The following is an 18,892-nucleotide window of genomic DNA, read 5'->3' as shown; positions in this document are numbered from 1 at the left end:
CGGTTAGCTCATGTATTTGAAGTTGAATTCATGAAACAGGTCCCCTGAGCACCTTGATATACGGGACCATTGGTGCTTTTACGATTGACATATTTCGTGTTCTTCGTGCTATCTTCTATAGACTGGTTAACCAGATCGGCACATATACGGTAGAGTCAGATAGACACGGTGACATCATTTCAGCCGCCGCCATCCATATGAATTAAGTAACGCCCGTGGGATGCTTTATAGAGAAGAAAACAGTCAAGGACACGGTGTAGTACACGGAGAGGGGTTCTATCATTTTTATCGCCCCCCAGACGCTCGGCTCAGAGGGCCCCAGTTTTCCCGAGGATTGATCTGATACCTCACCAATCGTTTTTTAGCTGCGGCATCCCTGCCCATGGCCTCGTCAAAGATGATCTCTAGTGAGCTAAGATCAGGTCTGGCAGCCGTTCTGTCCTGTGACTGGGAGCGAATACCCTTCTGCGTTTCAGATTGACCAGCCAGTGGAGAATGAGACACAATCTTTTCTCCCGACTCTTGAAGGGCACCAGCGCGATACAGTGCAGCTTGAACCTTCGTGATCATCTCTACAACATCCTTTGCCTCAGAGGCTGCCATGATATCTGACTTGAGAAGGCTCAGGGAATGGCCTTCTCCCAAGGATCCTTGAACATTATTCCGACTCTTGGCCATGATGGCAGCGCCGGGACTCCCAGGCTTAAGAGAACCTTCTCTGACGGGCGATTTCTGCCTCACCCATTCCCTCATAATCTCCCAGACCACCTCCCAAGGAGCATCTGTACGAATTGAGTTCGGCCTCGCGTGACTGCGGGTGGACCTATAGCCCAGGTGTCGAAGAGCCCCACGCATGGCATCAATAGAGACCGTTGAGGTATGCAACACTTTGGACAGAGAGCTGAGGCTGAAATAGAAAGGGTGTTCATCCCGAGCAGCTGGATCTAGCCGGGGAATGATGGCAGAAGGATTGCCAAGTGGGATGTCTTCACCAGAAGCGTCGGTAGATTTCTGTTTCACGCTCACCTCGGTGGGTTCAAGAGATAAATCTTCCTCGAGGGCTGTGGTCAACATGCCTTCGATTCTGTCAATGGTGTGGTACACAGACCTGTCTGCCCGAGGGAGCATGTCAAGGATCCTGCGAATGAAATGTGGGTTATGAAGGGGACCGGCCCACATAGGGCCGCTTAGGTGAGTCCGAGTACCGCAATGTTCGCAATGACTGTCCGAGGCAGGGCCCTGGGCAAAGCCGAAGTGATAAAAAGGGTTACCTTTTTTATCCAGTCTTTGTTTCGTCTGAGTTATGGGTTGAGTCGACCATGCGCCACAACCAGAATCGCAGTTATAGACCACCATCATCTTTCCTGAGGCAAATTTGACTTCAGCAGGGGAGCGATGAACACGAACAAATACTCGAGCATAGAAATCGATTGATAAGGAGAGAAGTGGCTCTATGGCGAGGCCATATTTTGCAGCAGACGTCGCAAGTCCGTGTAGAATAAGACGCAGTCCTCCTTCATGGCAATGGGGTCCCTTGACTGGAACACCACCATACAAGGCGAACGATTTTTCCGGATAGCCGTGGGACGCCCAAACTCCGGCATCGGTACATGTCACACAAAGAAGACCACCATCCTTGACACCCTGGACTGCTGCGTCCATGAATGGTGCAGCGGTGCCGTAAGGGTCTAGGTCGATGACATCGAATTTTCCCGCGTGTGAGTCAGCGGTTGGGATGCTCCCTGGACTCAAAAGACTGTACATAAAAGCCCGCGCATCCCCGTTGTTGGGTCGGATCTGGCCTTCAAGTCGATTGTACTGAATGTTCAACTTCATAGACTGGATGGCTAAGGCGGACAGGTCGTTTGCGACAACATAGGAAGTAAAGGGGATCTCCAAGGCGTATCGCAGAGCACGCAGTCCGGTGGCAGACAGGGCGTCTAGGATTGTGAAGGACGGCGCAATGGCTTGCTGCGTTGGGAGCGACCGGGACTTGCTCTGCGCCACAGTTTCTGTTTCATGGGTCTGATCGTGGGTTTGTTCCTCGCGATCTCCCTCTTCGCGCTTGCGCTTCTTGCCGCTTGCCGCAGCCTTTTGCTGTTTTCTCTCAGCCCTCTGTTTCTTCAAGGCCAGTGTATGCTCCCCATATGCACGAATTGCAAGGACACTAAGGTCCCTGTTAAACTGCTGGATAGGATTATAGAAGACGGATTGGGAATGCTCGTCAGCTTTGAGATCCTTTTTCGTGGCCTTGGAGGCGGCATCTTGGGCCGGGGGGTTCAAAATATACGCTTGCCCCTCCTTGACTGCTCTATATTCGGTGCCGTTGTACTGGATCAGTTGCTCCGACATTTCGGCGGTTGGTGGTGGTGGTGGTGGTGGTGGTGGACGATGAGCAGTCGCACAATCGCTGCTGATGAGGCGCAACGAGGAGATTCGAAGTTTTGGACGGATGGAGAGAGCGCAGAAGAGAATGGAAGAGCTGGGGGTCATTGGCCTTTAGTCCTCCCCAAGCGCAGGATTGGTGGGGCTGCAGAGAAGCCTTTTGCACTTTGCACCTCGACGCCGCGTTCTTTTCTCTTTTTCCTCCGCCAAAGCACGGACCATGCATGTTCCCAATGCCGATGGGTTCCAGAGTTCGGCTTCCGGCTTCCACCACTTCAACTTTACTACCACATACATACATACATATATACATGCCACTACCACGGCTCCGTCTTTCTTTGCTTTGTGTGTATAACTATGGTGGATGCTGATCGTCATTAGCTTTGGGGTGATTAGCGGTGCGATAAACATTATGGGTGCTACTGTACAGGAGGACTAAGGCCGTTGGAGGGTCAAAGGTCAGAGCCAGGCTCCAATGACAGGTACCTGGTTGTATATCTCATTCCATCCATTGGCCTCCCAGCCAGAACCGCCTCCAGACCGCCCAATAATCCCCAGGGCTCCGGCAAGCCAAATCGACGCACCCACCGCTGCGATCCCGTTGACAGTCCACCACATCTTTCTCTGTCGCCGGACCCGTTGCTCGCTCTCCGCGTGTCCCAAATAGCCCTCCAGCGAGCCCTTCTTCCGGTCACGCTCCTTTCGCCTCGTTGTCACTCTCCAGCCCATCCAAGAGGCCCACCCGCCCGCAAAATGCCACACCCCGATGGCGACAAATGCCACATAATATAGATCCCAAAAGGCCGGGGCGCGCGCAAAGCCATGGGCCACATAACCGAGACCGACGCCGGAGCTTCCTCCATCAACTATCAGCGGGGTGATGCGGTTCACAAGAACATGGGCGCCGAGCAAGGGGACAAGGGAGTATCCTAGTCGGGCCTGCAGGCTCATCCGGGGCCAGAACGTCAGCAAATTTCTTTGCGACCTCGTCTCGGCGCCATAGAGTCGCGCCCGCCGCGAAGAGCGAATGTTGCGCAAAGTAACCCCCGACGCAACATGGACCAACACCGGAACGGTCAGGACCACATGCTCAAGTGACGGAGACTGGTAGATTGGTCTCGTCAGAAGCAGGTAGGGTTCGCTTTCCGGTACAGACCGAGTCACGAGCGGGATAAGCGAGGTGTTGGCCCAATGCAGGAGAAGGAATAGAGTGGGAGGGTAGGTCGAGTACCGTTGGAAAGCGGATACTGAGGACGAGGTGAGGGTCGCTGTTAGCTTCAGGTTAGGTAACGGTATCGTGGATAGACTTAGCCATACACCAAGAATCCCAGCTGTGCCCGCGAAGACCTAGCTTGAGCGATGAGAGCCTTCCCCCAGTCGTACCGGTCTCACCCACCGACGGGGAGCTCTGCGGTTTGGGAAAGTGCCCGCCGGTTTCGAGGTCGGGAAACTCATCCTCCACGGGGGAAGGGTCCAATTCCTGCATGGAGATCATGGAGCGTGTGTCGATGTCATCCGGCTTAAGCGTCATGCTTTCTTTGGAGGATGCCATGGCAAAAACGATGCCTGGCCAGGGTCACGACAGCCCGCTACCGTGATATATGTACCTACTCTCTCTATACGGGGACTTAAGACAAGAACGGTGGGTGGTTGGCACGAAGCTCTTTTTCCGTACCATCCATGATATTACCTATACAGTACCTCCGCTGTATCTATAGGTACTGGTACTTACCTAGGTACCTGGTACTGGGAAGTATGCCCATATCGGTATTTGAGTATTTACAGCAACGTAACAACTGAATAGTACGGATACCGGGGCGGTGACTGCCCGTGTTCAGTCGGCAGAAAGCTACAGCTTCTCCGTCCAGCATGAACTCCGACCGACTCCTCAATCCGAGCAGGCCTCAAGCATAGTAGTACTTACTTCCTCTCTCTTATCGGCACCTCTATTCTAGAGAACTATGGCGCCTGCAAGTTTCCACGCTCTCAATTCCCTTCAGCTACATGTACCACCCCTTGACTGACCAACGACGGCGTACATAGCGAGGCTTTACAAACCCCACCCCCAAAGTGCGATTGTCATTTTCCAACTCTTTGGATCAACGTCCCTATGCTAACGCTAAACGCCAACGCTTCAACTAGACCGAGTCCGCACGCTCCGCCCTAAGCTCCTTCACTTGTACCCTCTGCAACAAGTCCTATTCTCGCCACCCGGAATACGAAGCTCACATCTCTTCGTACGATCATCAGCATCGCAAACGTCTGCAAGATCTCAAGCAGCTATCACGGGACCCCAACGCTGCTGAGAAGGCCAGAAGAGCGGAGAGGAAGGCCGATGCAGAGGCCGGCCTAAGAGTGATTGATACCCCCAAAAATGTCACAGTTCCGACGACCGGGGCCGGAATTAGAAGTGGAACTAGTTCCGGGGGCGGGGGATTCAAGAAAGGCGGATTCAAAAGTTCCTTTACCACTGTCAAGGGACCCATCGCCCCTGCTGCACCCACGAAAAAGAACGTTCTAGGCGGCGACGACGAAGACAATGATGTCCTAGAAGCGGATGATGATACGGCCCAGGGCTTTCGCAACCAAATAGCCGCACCCTCAAGTGTCCAGCACGATCAAACGGAAAGCGATACCGACGAGGAGTATGCCAACAGTGCAATAGGTGGAGGGTATTACAACCCTCGAGATCCCACTGGTTGTTTTCCTGGATGTCCTGGGGGCAGGGATGCCAGATTGATCACATCTGTGGTATAACGAGAACCGCGTTGAACGTCATGACTGTCACGATTGATATAGATTTCGCATCAAATGGCCACGCTAGCTTCCATCACCGAACCAGTTGTAAGGTTTCACCGCACGGGCAATGGAGCATGTGCAAGAGATACTTCCCTCCGGCGCAAACTTCCTTCTCTCCGCATCATGTCCCGGCCGAAACTTCTCACAGAAAGAACCCTACCAAACAGTGCCTCCGCACGTACTTGTGGCCTGCTAGTCGGTTTCAACCCAACTCAGTCACTGGCTATTGTGATACAGTAGATATTACAGAGGATATGGCCATACCATACTTTGGGGTTCTAGAAATGCAGCTAGAGGTTGATTGTGTAATATAGTCGTACAAATACCAAGAAAAGGGTTAGGCACGCAAAATGTGAAAGTAGAGGAAGAAATGGCCGCGACAACAAGAGGGTACTAGACACATGATTTTATTACTTGAATTTTTCTTCAACGCCATTGGCTCATGTACAATGGCTCACCTCACAGCCGCAGCAGCTTAGCGGCCTGGCTGACGATGGTGTCCTCTTGGGGGAAGCTCATTTGCTCGAGGCCAAGGGCGTAGGGAGTAGGCACCTCGGCGCCAGTGACACGGACAGCAGGAGCAGTCAGGTAGTCAAAGCCGTATTCCATGGAAAGCGCGAGGATCTCGGAAGAGACGCCGAACATGGGGAAACCAGACTCGACGCACATGATACGGCCAGTCTTCTTGAGCGACTGGATGATGGTCTCAACATCCAGGGGCTTGACGGACCGGAGATTAATCACCTCCGCCTCAACACCGTACTTCTGCTTGAGTTGGGCAGCAGCGGTGAGAGACTGTCCCACGCAGCGGGAAAGGGAAACAATAGTCAGGTCCTTGCCGGGACGCTCAATCTTTGCCTTGCCGATGGGGAGGACAAAGTCATCCTTTTGGGCGGCCTCGCTCATGGGGAAGGCCTGGCCGTACAGGAGCCTGTTTGGTTTTGTCAGTCTTGACACGCCCACTCTTGTGGTTCTCTCGCAGTACGTACTCATTCTCCAGGACAACGACGGGGTTGGGGTCACGGATGGCAGCCTTGAGCAAGCCCTTGGCATCCTCGGAACTCCAGGGCGCAACAACCTTCAATCCAGGGATGCTGCCGTACCAGGCCGAGTAGTCCTGGGAGTGCTGAGCGGCAACACCAGCCGCGAAGCCATTGGGTCCACGGAAAGTGATATTGCAGGGCTGGATTCCTCCAGACATGTAGTGAGTCTTCGCGGCAGAGTTGATGATTTGATCAATGGCCTGCATGGCGAAGTTGAAGGTCATGAACTCGCACTAGAAAGAGCAATTGTTAGCACATGACAATCTTGCGTGATAGAGCACCGAGCACCGAGCACCGAGCACAGAGCACCGAAGATTGGTTGGTCGACATGGGAACTTACGATGGGGTGCAATCCGGCAAGAGCGGCACCGACGGCGATACCGCAAAAGCCGGCCTCGGTGATGGGGGTATCGATGACCCTCTTGGGACCAAAGCGATCCAAGAGACCTCTTGTCACCTTGTACCTAAACGTGTAGAGCTTGTTCAGAGATCCGGTTCGCCGACGATGGCCAAAGCACGGGTAATGGGGGTGCCATACGCTCCGTTGTACTGCGCAACCTCCTCTCCCAGAATGAAAGTTTTCTGGTTACTCTCCAGCTCCTCAGCGAGGGCCTCGTTCAGGGCATCACGAACTGTGACCTCCTTGGGACCGGTTTCGGTGGCATAGCCCCGGAAGCGCAGAAGGGAGGGCGCGCAGGCGGGTTGCGAGAAAGCCGGGCGAAGAGGCGCCGAGGAGAGGCGCGAAGAAAGCAGACGAGCTGCTGGGCGGAAAAGTCGGGGAGCAGCCATGGCGGGACTGTAGGGTATGAAAAGTAGCAGAGGGGGGGGGTGGGATGGAAGGCCTTCGCAAAGTGACCGGACTGTCGACAAGGGAGGTCAAAGGGGAGCGGAGAGCCGAAAGGGCCTCGTAACTTTTTTTTTCCGTCGACGACGAGGTTCTTCCTTCGGGGTTGTTGGTTTTTGGTGAGAGCTTCGAAGGGACTGTTGGGCTGGGCGACGCGCTGACTCAGCCGGCCTGGGGCGCCTTCCTGGCTTTGCTTTCCGGCTTTCGCGCTCACCGGCGCCTTCTTCCGTGCTTCCTGCCTTACTTGGGAGATAGATAGCAATCTATCTACCCCGTACGGAGTACTACTTCTTACTATCTCATGTACCGTGAGGTCCGTGATCATCTACTCCGGACTGCCGATAAGCAACCGATCTCTTGATCATCTCCTTCCCCCTTCATTCATTCATTCACTAATTCATTCATACTACTACTACTACTACTACTACTACTACTACTACTACTACTACTACTACTACTACTACTACTACTACTTTTAGTACTTGCAACTGAAACTACTCCCTCTCCTCCCGGTGCTGGTTCTGAGAACCGTCAGCATGATTCCCGGCTCTTCTTTCCTCTATCTCCTCGCCTCCCTCACCTCGGTCGTCCAAGCTGTGCAGCCATCCGCTCCCGACCCAATCGTCGCTCCATTGCGCGATCTGAAATGGGGCCAGCTCAATTTCCTTCACACCACGGACACACATGGTTGGCTGGCTGGTCATCTGCAAGAGTATGGCGCTGATTGATGTCCTCTCCGGCGCCGCGCGCGGGCCTTACTGATTCGAGTCCACCCTAGGCCCTCGTACTCCGCCGATTGGGGTGACTATGTCTCCTTCGCAGCCCGCATGCGTGAACATGCAGAATCGCAGGGCTTCGATCTACTGGTAATCGATACCGGTGACAGGGTAGAAGGAAATGGGCTCTATGACGCGTCGGAACCCAAAGGCATCCATCTCTCCGAGATCTTGCGACAGCAACACATTGACCTCATATCGGCGGGGAACCATGAACTGTACAAACAGTCGACATCGGAGGCGGAGTTTTTCACCACTGTCCCCCATTTTGCTGGTAACTACTTGGCGTCGAATATCGATATCCTGCACCCAGTCACCAATAATTTTATGCCCTTGGGTCTTCGCTACAAAAAGCTGGTCACGGAGAAACAAGGCATTCGAATTGCAGCCTTTGGGTTCCTGTTTGACTTCACAATGAATGCCAACAACACCCGTGTCCAGCGCGTGGAGGACACAATCAAGCAGGCTTGGTTCCAGGAAGCCATCAGAGACAAAGAGGTAGATCTTTTCCTGGTGATCGGACATGCACCTGTACGCTCAATCGAGTACGATGCTATCTATCGGGAGATTCGGGGCATTCGGTGGGACACACCGATTCAATTCTTCGGGGGGCATTACCACATCCGGGATTATGTCCGGTATGATTCGAAAGCATACGGTTTGGCAAGCGGCCGGTTCATGGAAACCATCGGCTTCATGTCTATCGATGGTCTCTCCACTGGCCGCCGGCAGTTAAAGCCTGCTTTGGCAGCGCCTCGGTTTAATCGAAAGTATATTGATAACAACCTCCTATCTTTCTATCATCACACCAGCCGCGATGAAGAATCATTTCCTACGGAGCACGGCCGAAATGTATCCCTACTTATCCAGCAGTCCCGGACCGATCTTCAACTGGACCAAGTATTCGGCTGTGCCCCCCGCGATCTCTGGATGTTTCGAGCAAAGTATCCCGGTGATGATAATATCTATACCTGGCTGGAGAAAGAAGTGCTCCCCGAGTCGCTAACTGATGTTTCTCGTGCTGGAACGCCGGCCCTCGTGGTTGTCAACACTGGAGCTATTCGCTTCGATATATTTAAGGGACCTTTTACACAAGACACTACTTACATTGTTTCCCCTTTCACGAGTGGTTTCCGTTATGTGAAAGATATTCCATATGACAAAGCCAAATTTCTTGTTGAAGTACTCAACAGGCAGCATGAAATTTTGGCCGATGCCCGTCACCCTGCGGGCTGGCAGCTTACCCCCCCGGAGCAGTCGGCGCCCACTCTTGATTTCACTGAGAAGGGTGATCTTGCTCTCAGCATTCGGCCAGATGCCGGCTTCCTTGCCAATCAAGCTTCCCTTATGAGTGGCGGCTATGCCGAACCCAATCTTTTCCCTGGGTATACCACCACCGATGACGGAGGCAAGGACGGCGATGACACAGTCCACTCGCCCATCACCTATTATAGCGTACCCAGTTGCATTCAGGCTCTGGCTTCTAATTCATCCGGAACCCCGGAAACCGTAGACCTTGTCTACATCGACTTCATTGAGCCCTATGTTGCTTTTGCAGCGAAATTTTCAAGGATAGCTGTTGATTTTTCGCGGGACAGCGATGTCTACATGCCAAATGCAACCCTAACAAGTCTGATATCGGACTGGGTGAAAGGTCATTGGACCTGCGGTGAGGCATGATCTGCACTTTAGACCCCCTTAAAGTTCGCTTTCAGTTTCCGATGAGCATGCACGTGTAGATCGTGCGATCAAGAACTCTATTACCTTAGAGTAGGTACAATAGCTTTACACATACAGCCCCAGCTGCAGATATGCTAACCGTAGTCTCCGGAGACCTCGAACATATGACCTGGACCTGACACGGAGCTTTGCTCTATGCAGGGAGGGAATGGCAACTCGAATCGAGTGAGTTCCAGATCTTGCTTAGCCGGGTGTACGGGGCTTACAGTAGGAGCCCTTGGCCGGTGAGAAGAATTGTAGATGATGTGGTGATTGATCACTACTTATAATCTAGCTGTTGGCCCGTCATGGAGGTGCACTGTACAAAATCCGAATTTCCCGACAGAATTGATTTCTTTCAATCCTGGCCCTTGTAACAAAGCAAGCCCTTGCCGCTGCGGTAACCGCTCAGAGTTTCTTGCACGCCTGAAATGAGCTCCGAGCCATCCATATCCCAGTTCCATTTGATTTCTTCAACAGGGATGTCCTTAAATCTGCCTGCGCGTGTCAGCTGCAATACGTCACTGATGGTGTTCTCCTTGAGCTGTGGGTTCTTGTCTCCCCATTTGCTAACCCAAAAGCCATCAAACGCGAGGTTTTTAAAGATAAGTAGTCCTGACGGCAGGGCAACCGGCTGCTTTGACATGGCCCCGTATGTGACTAAATGCGAGCCTGGTGCTAGTGTTTTGGCAAGTGCAGTGGCGCTCTTCCCACCCACACAATTCAATGCTAACCGAATGGGCTCTTTTCCTTGACGCGTGAGATCATGCACAAGGTTTCTAAATCCACCAGAAAGCAGCTCAGCTTCTGTGACCACCGCAGTTGCCCCTAGATCGAGAAGTTCCTTCTTCAGAACTTCGGTCTCTTCTGGGGTCTTCCGCTCCCGAACAATATTGAGGGTCTTGATGCCCCACTCCCGCGCAAGTTGGATAGCAGCTCGCCCGACGCCGCTGTTTGCGCCATTCTGAATCAACCACTCCTCCCCTGCGCGCATCCAGTCCCATTCACAGAAATCTTTAATCATGCGGTAAGCAGTTACCGGATTGACGCTAACTGTGCTGATTTGAAGTGGAGTCAGGCCCTCTTTGTTCTCAATTTTGATCAACTGTGACTCGTCCAGCTGGGCGTGAGTGCGCCAGGTGCCCTGTCCAGTCTGCTTCATGACAACCCAATCGCCCTTGCTGACATTTCGGGCCCCAGATCCAGTTGCAATGACTTCAAAGGCACCCTCATTTCCGGCTACAGCAGATGGCTCCTGTGTACCAAGAGCCGTTTGGAAGGGCGGCTTGCTTGGATACACGCCCTGGATCTGATTCACATCTGCGGGGTTCAGCGGCGCCGCAAGAAGACGAAGGTTAACCTGCGTGCCATGAGGGGCCGAAATTGAATGCTTGTGAAGTCTAGAAGTCCATTAGGCTAGTTGTCCGCGCGTCGGGCGAATCCAACGCGGCTGGTCAGCCAGCACTTACTGCAGAACATCCTTCGGCTCGCCGTATCGGGAGTAGACAAGCGCCTTGGATTGCGTATAGCCATAAACTGAAATCCACCTTCTGTTTCCTATCGGGACCTGGGGAGATACACCGCGCCATTGGGGCTTACTGGTGGAGGACAACCGTGATGCAGCGCCGGTCTTGGAAAGCGCCGAGGCGTGGCTGCCGGTGGCATTCACCCCCGATCGGATCGCGCGACCCGAGAACATTGTTATCGCTGAGAGCTAGGAGAATCAATGAATAAATGATGCAGGAGAGGCGGAGGTGGAAAGAAACTCAAGACGCGTTGCGTCGCTGAGGAAATCCCGGATGACGTCGTTCTCCAAACCCTCGGGCCGACGGAGGTGCATCGGCCGAATCGGGTAATCCTTCTGCCCAGGGTAGTACGAAGTATAGGTAGGTATCTATCCGGTAGTAGTATCGAGATATTTATTGGTCTAATACCTAGGTACTCTGTATCTACTGTGAAAAGAATACTGAGATATCTTGGTAGACACCTAGGTACTCCAGCTATCACATAGGCCCTGAGAGAATTCCAGCACCGATGGAATTTAAGTAAGGTACAGTAAGTACTATGTACGGTATATACAATACCCAGCCCGTATCTAGTAGGTAGGTAGGTACGGGTCGCATGCTCACCGCCCAAGGCCATCCGGAACAAGTCGATGCATGACTGAATCAACCGCTTCTGTTGTCTGCCTCTCTTGCCCCCATTGTTCCATCGCAACCCTCAATGTCCCTCTTGCGCGAGGCGGAGAGATGTATAGCTAATCAGGGCTCCCATGCCACCTTAAACGCTTTGATCACGACCCTACAGCACTTAGGCCCATGGCTGGAACGAGTGAGGGATGCAGATACTCGTCGTACACAGGGTAACCAACCCGCCGGTGGTGCTGGCTTGATTCTATCCCACTGTGGTCGGCGCTAATCAATTCGCTTCTCGGATCAGGTACATCTAAGTCGGCGGTAGATGGTCGTTTGATCGCCATCAAGGACAACATATGCACGCGCGATCTCCCAACAACATGTGCTTCCAACGCCCTGGACAAATTCACAAGTCCGTTCAATGCCACGGCAGTGCAACAATTAGAAGAGGCTGGGGCCATTGTGGCTGGGAAATCAAACCTTGATGAGTTCGGAATGGGCTCCCATTCCATCAATTCAAGGTTTGGGCCTGTCAGGAGTTTGCGCCGCAACCGTGATGGAGAAAGTCTTTCGGCCGGCGGTAGTTCTGGCGGGAGTGCTGTTGCTGTTGCGACAGCCCAATGCTATGCGTATGTGGCCCCTTTGGTGCAATCTCAAATGTTTTGACACCCAATGGACATGGTCTGACATGACTGGGATACTTTTAGGGCATTGGGGACTGATACGGGCGGCTCGGTCCGGCTTCCGGCTGCCTATACGGGCACGGTTGGCTTCAAGCCTTCCTACGGACTGATCTCTCGCTGGGGCGTGGTTGCATATGCTAACTCATTGGACACGGTTGGCATAATCGGCAAGGATGTTTCCAGTGTTCGGGAGGTCTTTGGTATGCATTTATTCTACGTGCCATCTTGACCTACCAGTTCAGGTTGCTAACCCTCGTTTTTAACCCAGGCGTCGTGAATCGGCCGGATTCGCGTGATCCGACCAGTCTTTCGTCCTTCACTCGGTCACGGATTGACTCGCATCTGAGATCGCCTGCTCTTGCAGCTCGGGCAACTTCGCCTCTGAAGATCGGCGTCCCACTAGAGTACAACATATCCGAACTGTCCCCTTCCGTGCTTCGGGCATGGTCACGCTCTTTGGCCTATATGCGGCGACAGGGCCATACTATTCACCCGGTGTCCCTGCCAACAACCACACTTGCCTTATCAGCTTATTATGTACTTGCACCCGCTGAAGCCTCCTCGAACCTGGCCAAATATGATGGTGTCAGGTACGGAACTCGCTCTGAAGGCCCCAATAGTGCTACGTTCCCTAGCGGTTATCTGTATGCGAGCACACGAGGGGTAGGGTTTGGATCTGAAGTCAAGAGGCGTATTTTGCTTGGTGCCTTCAGCCTCAGTGCCGATGCTATGGACAACTATTTCATCCAGGCACAACGAGTCCGTCGTCTTGTCCAGCATGACTTCGATGCCGTCTTCCGAGCACACCAACCCATAGCCTCTGGGCAGCCAGAAACGAACACGAATCCTGAAAAAGACGCAGTGGATGTCCTTATTTGCCCTACCGCTCCCTCTTCACCGCCACGCATCTCAAGTCTTATGGATCATAATCCAAGAGCATCACCCCTGGATGCATATATGAACGACGTTTTCACCGTGCCTGCCAGTCTGGCGGGTCTTCCAGCCATATCTGTCCCGGTCACTGTGGAGAGCACTATTGATTCCAGAGATGCCGATTTAGCTGGAATTCAGGTCATTGGCCAGTATGGTGATGACAGCCTTGTGTTAAAGGTCGCCGAACTGCTGGATGGCAGACATCTGTAAAAGTTTTGTTCTCATATTACGCGAATACCCAAGACGCTACTGTACAATTTAAAGAATCATATCGTCAAAATTTGGGTTGTTGCCTCAACTATCTGTAGCATTGGCCGACTGAAAACGACCCCTGATTTCAGACAGGGAGGCTTAAGGTCAATATAGCAACGTAGTGCAATGACTAGAACTTAGCGCGCTGTAAATAATCGTGTTGACCTTTCATTATGAGGTATGTTTATCGGTCATGCATTGCACGCCTCTGTGCAAGTGGTGGAGCAACATCACGTCCATCAGGACAAGGCGAGCAAATGTGAGGGCACCAGGAAGAAGACTCTCATGGCACACCGGTCAAGACATTTCAACATCGCCATCGCCATCGCCAGTCATAGCCTCTGGTACTGTAAGCAAATGCGCCTCTGTTATCGGTGTACCTCCTGCATCGGCACTCGTGGCCTCCTCAATCGCGGTATGGCCTGGATCCAGGTCCGCAAGCTGCGCTGCTTCGTTGCCAGGAAGGTTTCCGATGACCACACTCTGATTCTCTAAATCTGCAGGCATTGCAGCTTCATAAGCGGCTCCCACACCACCCTTCAACACTTCTGAGCCACCAACTGCCCCAGTACCAGAATCATCAAGCTCGGCATTATTGACAACATTGCCATCCACTCCACCCCAAACACACATGGCCTCGACCTCATCAACGATGTCGCAAACAACGTCCTCAACGATTTGTTCGTTGAACCGTTCCCCTATCCCCTGAACGGGCTCGCCGTTCTCGGTGTGAGAAGGCGGACCTACCCACCATGGGCCCTCGAAGCGGCATTCAACAGCACCTCCGCCGTAGCAGCTGACGGCAGGGTAGTAACCTATCATCCCGTCATCTGCATTTTCGCGTTCCCCAATGCCCAGATTGTTTGTGCCATTCGCAAGCCGGCTAGCGGGTGGTAAAAAGGCATACAGCTCTTTGAAAGGGGTGCCCATCTTTACACCGTTCTTGAATACCGTGATACTCGAGCCGGGCAAAGTACGTAAAGATGCATCCTCGCCATTGAATGGTGAAGGCGGCCCGAATGTTGGAGTCTCTTTGAGATTGAACGCATAATCGCGTAGCTGTTTGGTGGGGAACATATTTGACTGTTGCCAACAAAAGTCTGATTTGTAATGGAAGGGAATGCGATCACGGATTATGTTCATAGCTGATAAGGCATCTGAGCTCGGTGTCAAAGCATGGCCGTCGGCATTGTGATCATATGTTCCCTCGACCACCTTTTTGTGGAGCGAAAGTCGTGGAAGTGTAATGAGAAGACCGATCACATCGCCCTCCTGAATAGATTCGCCCTTAGGGAAGAAGTATTCGCAGCGCATCCGGTTGACCACCTCGCCGTTCACGTCACGAATCCCGTAACCATAACAATCAACGCCGACATTGACATCGAGGTCGGCCTCCCTTCGAGCAAAGCCAAGGCGAACATGGCCTCTTGATGTTAAGCCCGGTTTTCCGTTAGATGAAGGTCCTAATGAGTTATTCACAACGCCACTGATGATGCGTGTCTCATAGTAATAGGAGCCCTCCCGCGCGCACACGTTGGCGCGCGCGGTATGCCATGGCTCATTGGTGGTAACTGCAAGGGCATCCTCGCTAAAAAGGATCGCAGCTGGGGAGTCTTCAAAGCTAAAACGAGGATGATAAGGGTATACATCAGTCTGGCGGTACTTGATATGCGGGAATGCCGGGTCCGCGATGGCATAGCTATAACGAAACCCGTTCTTATTCGTAAGCTTGTCAGCAATCTCGTAAAAGTCCCAGCTTTGGCCAATTATATCCGAAACTTTTCGATTCACAAAATTCATCTGGCGAGGCTGGGGGGGTAACAGATCGGATGCTCGAGGTTCGGAGAGTAATAGAGGTCTTAGTATGCTGAGTTCTGAGCTAGGAATCGCCGCATTGTGAACAGTAACCGTTCTCTTTTTGGATGGCATATTCTCTTGGTCCAAGCCTTTGGCCTCGCGCTTTTTGCGACTATCACGTTTGGTGCGCTTTGACTTCGAGCCATCAGCTTGCGCTGAAAAATTACCCAACGGCACGGGAGAGGATCTTGCATTGGTATCCGGTAAAGAGCCGTTAAAAAAGGGTGCTCCTCCAGGGGGTAGGATCGGAGAATTCAAGTTAGACGAAGGCGCAGAAGACCCGGGCGGTTGGGTAGAAGCCATTGCTGGGGATACGGTCCCACCGCGAGGGATATCACTTTTTCTGGCAGATTATCTCGAAAGCGGCATCAAGTTGGAGACTTTGGGTGTGGAGTTTCTGCTGGCGGGGGCCAGGCGATATCTGATGTCTGTTGTGCAAGAATTGTCTCTACTGATAAACAATTATGAAGGCAGGCATGAGCTCAGATGCATCACAGGCGGATATTCCGAATCACAAAGTGCGTTGACACTGCGATCAAAATCGCTTGGCCCAGACCATCCGGGAATCCGAGGCCCGGCTGATGATGAGCGGCGCGCGATATATCTCTCTAGGGGAGTGGGGTTTTGTAGGCCTCAAATGGTACCTAAGGTCAAAGAGCGGCAAGGTCAGAGAACCATAGAGAGCCAACAAATAAGATACGTCCCTGAAGCTTGCCAAACAACGAATTCACCAAAGGTCTGGGATGCGACGAAACAATCTAAAGAGAGGCCATGTAGGAACGCCCTTCAACTCACTAGAGAAAGTCTGCTGTCGGTTCAACTTACTAGCCAATGTGATCGACACGTAGTGCACAACGGACCGACAATCCCTACAAGTCCCGGGTTAAGCGGATCAAAATCGAAGGATATCGTGCCTCGTAGCTTGCAAGCCCGTCGTCAATCGCATGTCTTGTTGTTTATTCCTTGATGGAGCCGGAAGCCCACAGGCAAAGGCGGTGGACTGAAGTAGTGCCGGCATATTTGCACAGACCCTGCGGTCCATCAGTCCAGGAGGGGTAAAAGCGGTGGATTCGGAAAGCCAATGGAGACGATCTTATCGAAGGCGGTGGGATTCGGCTCCGCTTTGCAGCGCGAAAAAAAAAAAGCGTTCGGCAGAAAGGTTGACAACACATGACCTCGAAATTTACACACATTTCCCTGAGGTTGTTTATACCTGCGCGGGCATTTGTTTCATTCTGGTGATCAGAGGGACCAGGTCTATCACTACGCACTCTTGACTCCATTAACTCCCTTCAGAAATTTCCACTCCTACCTCACAAGAGGCATCATACACTATGCCCAAAGCAACGTCCTCTCGCTCCGCCGCCGGCCGCCGGCACAACCCTCTGGCTGAGGACTATTTGACTGCCGGCCATCTGAGAACCCAATCCAGCAAAAAGTCCAAGCGGGCGTCCGATCAGAATGATGATCAAGAAAATAGCGAGCGTTTTATCGATGCGAAGATGTCCCGAAAAATCTTACAAATCGGACAGGAATTGGCCGATGAAGATGCTGCCGAGCAAAGAGCCACAACGGGCATGACTGCCGACAAGTTGAATTCAGCCTTCAATTATGAATCTCGCTTGGAGGACGACGAGGCTTTCTCTGACGACGAAAAGTTTCAGGACGATCAATGGGATGACGAAGAGGAAGTCGAGGAAGTGGTATGTCATGATGCTTTCTGTGAGTAAGCATGGAAGTAGATGTGCTAATGTGTTCCACAGGAGGTTGATCCAAATGATCTTGATATGTTCCACAAGTTCGTCCCCGGAGGCGACGAAGATCCGATATTCGATCCTCGCGGCCCGGATGCCGATGGACAGACTACAAACCTAGCCGATCTTATTTTGGAAAAGATCGCGGAACATGAAGCAAAGCAAGCCGGGGATAGGGGAGGCCCTTTTATCCAAGGTGGAGGCCTACCAGAAGACGCCGTTCAGATACCCGCAAAGGCTGTCGAAGTATATGAAAAGTGAGTTGATCCAGTTGCTCTATGTCCTTGTCGCGAAAAAAAAACTCATCCGAATCAGGGTTGGCATGATACTCTCTCGCTACAAATCAGGGCCTCTTCCGAAGCCATTCAAGATCCTTCCCTCCGTACCCAACTGGCCCACCCTTCTTCATATTACACGGCCCGAGTCATGGACGGCAAATGCTACATATGCCGGAACCAGGATCTTCATTTCGTCAAAGCCAGCTGTTGCACAGGAATTCATTTCGACGGTGCTGCTAGACCGTGTCCGAGAGGAGATCCACGAAACCAAAAAGCTTAATGTCCACACATACAATGCCTTGAAGAAGGCACTATACAAGCCCGCTTGTTTTTTCAAGGGTCTGCTATTCCCGCTGGTTTCTAGTGGAACCTGCACGCTGCGAGAAGCCCATATTGTCTCCTCTATTATCGCACGTGTCTCGATTCCCGTCTTGCATTCTGCCGCCGCATTGCTCCGTATGTGTGATCTGGCCGCTGAACAGTCCTTGCGGTCACTGGAAAGCACCGGTGCAGTCAATGTGTTCATCCGTGTCTTCTTGGAGAAGAAATATGCACTTCCGTATAAGGTGATTGATGCTCTCGTTTTCCACTTCCTTCGCTTCCGTGCTAGCGACAATGGCGAAGACGCTATGACCGACGAGCCGTCTCGGGAAGCGAACAAAGCTTATAAGCTTCCTGTTCTTTGGCATCAGTCATTGCTTGTCTTTGCACAACGCTACCGCAATGATATTACCGAGGATCAGCGAGAGGCCCTCTTAGACTTGCTCTTGGTGCGCGGGCACAAGGACATCGGGCCTGAAGTCAGGCGGGAATTGCTAGCAGGGAGAGGAAGAGGCGTAGTGGCACCAGACCCGGAGAACCAAGGTGCTGTCGATGCTGGGGACGATACGATGGACGTTACGTTATAGATGAAATGCCTCGGCACTGATCTGTAAACCAATTTGGGAGGTTGGTGTCTCTGCACATTGGAAATTTGCATCTTACTATGATTCGACCACGACTCGTGACAGGCATGGGCGTTACTATTGGGTTATTCATTTGTCACACCTACTGTTGCTTTCTTTCTTCTCGGGCATATATTCCCACGTGTTTACTTAGTTTTGTCGGACTGTCCTTACTTAATCGGCACGTTACATAAAAAAGATAGACCCAGCCACGTTTGAATGAGGACAAAAGCAGATTCCTTGTGATTGCTTCGAATATCTACTCCAACTTACAAGAGTATCAACTACAATGAGCCGTTGACCATGCCTTGTCTAGAACTTAGAGTGTGCGTCTGGCATTTTGCAATGCAAGTGAAAAAAGAAATTAAATTAAATTAAAATAAAGGGCCCGCCCCGGTCTTACCAGGATCCAGTTGATCGCCGTACTGCTACCGCTTAGCATGTCGTATCTACTAGACAGTACAGAATGCCTGCATGGGTATAGGTATGG

The 18,892-nt window shown here is 52.2% G+C and overlaps 8 protein-coding genes across 8 annotated transcripts; 4 read left to right on the top strand and 4 right to left on the bottom strand.

The window, feature by feature from the left end:
* Positions 1-285: 285 nt before the first annotated feature.
* Positions 286-4,026, bottom strand: BO70DRAFT_391022 (tRNA (guanine26-N2)-dimethyltransferase; the record flags this gene model as incomplete). The annotated part of the gene is made up of 3 exons (XM_025546204.1): positions 3,703-4,026; positions 2,974-3,632; positions 286-2,331 (listed from the first exon to the last, which is right to left on the bottom strand). Exons 1-3 carry the CDS (start codon positions 3,935-3,937, stop codon positions 286-288), a joined length of 2,940 nt encoding a protein of 979 aa, XP_025394297.1. The 5' UTR covers positions 3,938-4,026.
* Positions 4,027-4,288: 262 nt separating this feature from the next.
* BO70DRAFT_366961 (putative C2H2 finger domain protein) lies at positions 4,289-5,527 on the top strand. The gene is made up of 3 exons (XM_025544472.1): positions 4,289-4,355; positions 4,429-4,455; positions 4,528-5,527. Exons 1-3 carry the CDS (start codon positions 4,347-4,349, stop codon positions 5,140-5,142), a joined length of 651 nt encoding a protein of 216 aa, XP_025394296.1. The 5' UTR covers positions 4,289-4,346; the 3' UTR covers positions 5,143-5,527.
* A 116-nt stretch (positions 5,528-5,643) lies between these two features.
* On the bottom strand, positions 5,644-7,480 carry BO70DRAFT_421837 (pyruvate dehydrogenase (acetyl-transferring) subunit E1 beta; the record flags this gene model as incomplete). The annotated part of the gene is made up of 4 exons (XM_025547541.1): positions 6,766-7,480; positions 6,568-6,691; positions 6,174-6,460; positions 5,644-6,115 (listed from the first exon to the last, which is right to left on the bottom strand). Exons 1-4 carry the CDS (start codon positions 7,014-7,016, stop codon positions 5,644-5,646), a joined length of 1,134 nt encoding a protein of 377 aa, XP_025394295.1. The 5' UTR covers positions 7,017-7,480.
* Positions 7,481-7,849: 369 nt separating this feature from the next.
* BO70DRAFT_366958 (uncharacterized protein) lies at positions 7,850-9,798 on the top strand. The gene is made up of 2 exons (XM_025544471.1): positions 7,850-9,617; positions 9,681-9,798. The coding sequence occupies exon 1, from the start codon at positions 8,262-8,264 to the stop codon at positions 9,525-9,527; it is 1,266 nt and encodes a 421-aa protein (XP_025394294.1). The 5' UTR covers positions 7,850-8,261; the 3' UTR covers positions 9,528-9,617; positions 9,681-9,798.
* Positions 9,799-9,924: 126 nt separating this feature from the next.
* BO70DRAFT_346980 (enoyl-[acyl-carrier-protein] reductase) lies at positions 9,925-11,342 on the bottom strand (the record flags this gene model as incomplete). Its single annotated transcript, XM_025541568.1, has 2 exons — positions 11,036-11,342; positions 9,925-10,966 (listed from the first exon to the last, which is right to left on the bottom strand). The coding sequence occupies exons 1-2, from the start codon at positions 11,263-11,265 to the stop codon at positions 9,925-9,927; spliced, it is 1,272 nt and encodes a 423-aa protein (XP_025394293.1). The 5' UTR covers positions 11,266-11,342.
* Positions 11,343-11,789: 447 nt separating this feature from the next.
* Positions 11,790-13,593, top strand: BO70DRAFT_433557 (glutamyl-tRNA(Gln) amidotransferase subunit HER2; the record flags this gene model as incomplete). The annotated part of the gene is made up of 4 exons (XM_025548418.1): positions 11,790-11,928; positions 12,006-12,330; positions 12,409-12,584; positions 12,653-13,593. 4 exons carry the CDS (start codon positions 11,790-11,792, stop codon positions 13,525-13,527), a joined length of 1,515 nt encoding a protein of 504 aa, XP_025394292.1. The 3' UTR covers positions 13,528-13,593.
* A 104-nt stretch (positions 13,594-13,697) lies between these two features.
* Positions 13,698-16,024, bottom strand: BO70DRAFT_203600 (SPRY domain-containing protein). The gene has a single exon (XM_025538617.1). The coding sequence runs from the start codon at positions 15,727-15,729 to the stop codon at positions 13,867-13,869; it is 1,863 nt and encodes a 620-aa protein (XP_025394291.1). The 5' UTR covers positions 15,730-16,024; the 3' UTR covers positions 13,698-13,866.
* Positions 16,025-16,608: 584 nt separating this feature from the next.
* BO70DRAFT_325285 (snoRNA-binding rRNA-processing protein ENP1) lies at positions 16,609-18,627 on the top strand. Its single transcript, XM_025540640.1, has 3 exons — positions 16,609-17,129; positions 17,190-17,437; positions 17,496-18,627. Exons 1-3 carry the CDS (start codon positions 16,761-16,763, stop codon positions 18,364-18,366), a joined length of 1,488 nt encoding a protein of 495 aa, XP_025394290.1. The 5' UTR covers positions 16,609-16,760; the 3' UTR covers positions 18,367-18,627.
* The last annotated feature ends 265 nt before the right edge of the window (positions 18,628-18,892 follow it).

Source organism: Aspergillus heteromorphus, assembly GCF_003184545.1.
Source record: "Aspergillus heteromorphus CBS 117.55 chromosome Unknown BO70scaffold_61, whole genome shotgun sequence".
Classification (NCBI taxonomy): Eukaryota; Fungi; Ascomycota; class Eurotiomycetes; order Eurotiales; family Aspergillaceae; genus Aspergillus; species Aspergillus heteromorphus.
The sequence above is the reverse complement of the archived record's forward strand: the minus strand, read 5'-3'. Positions and strand labels throughout refer to the sequence as shown.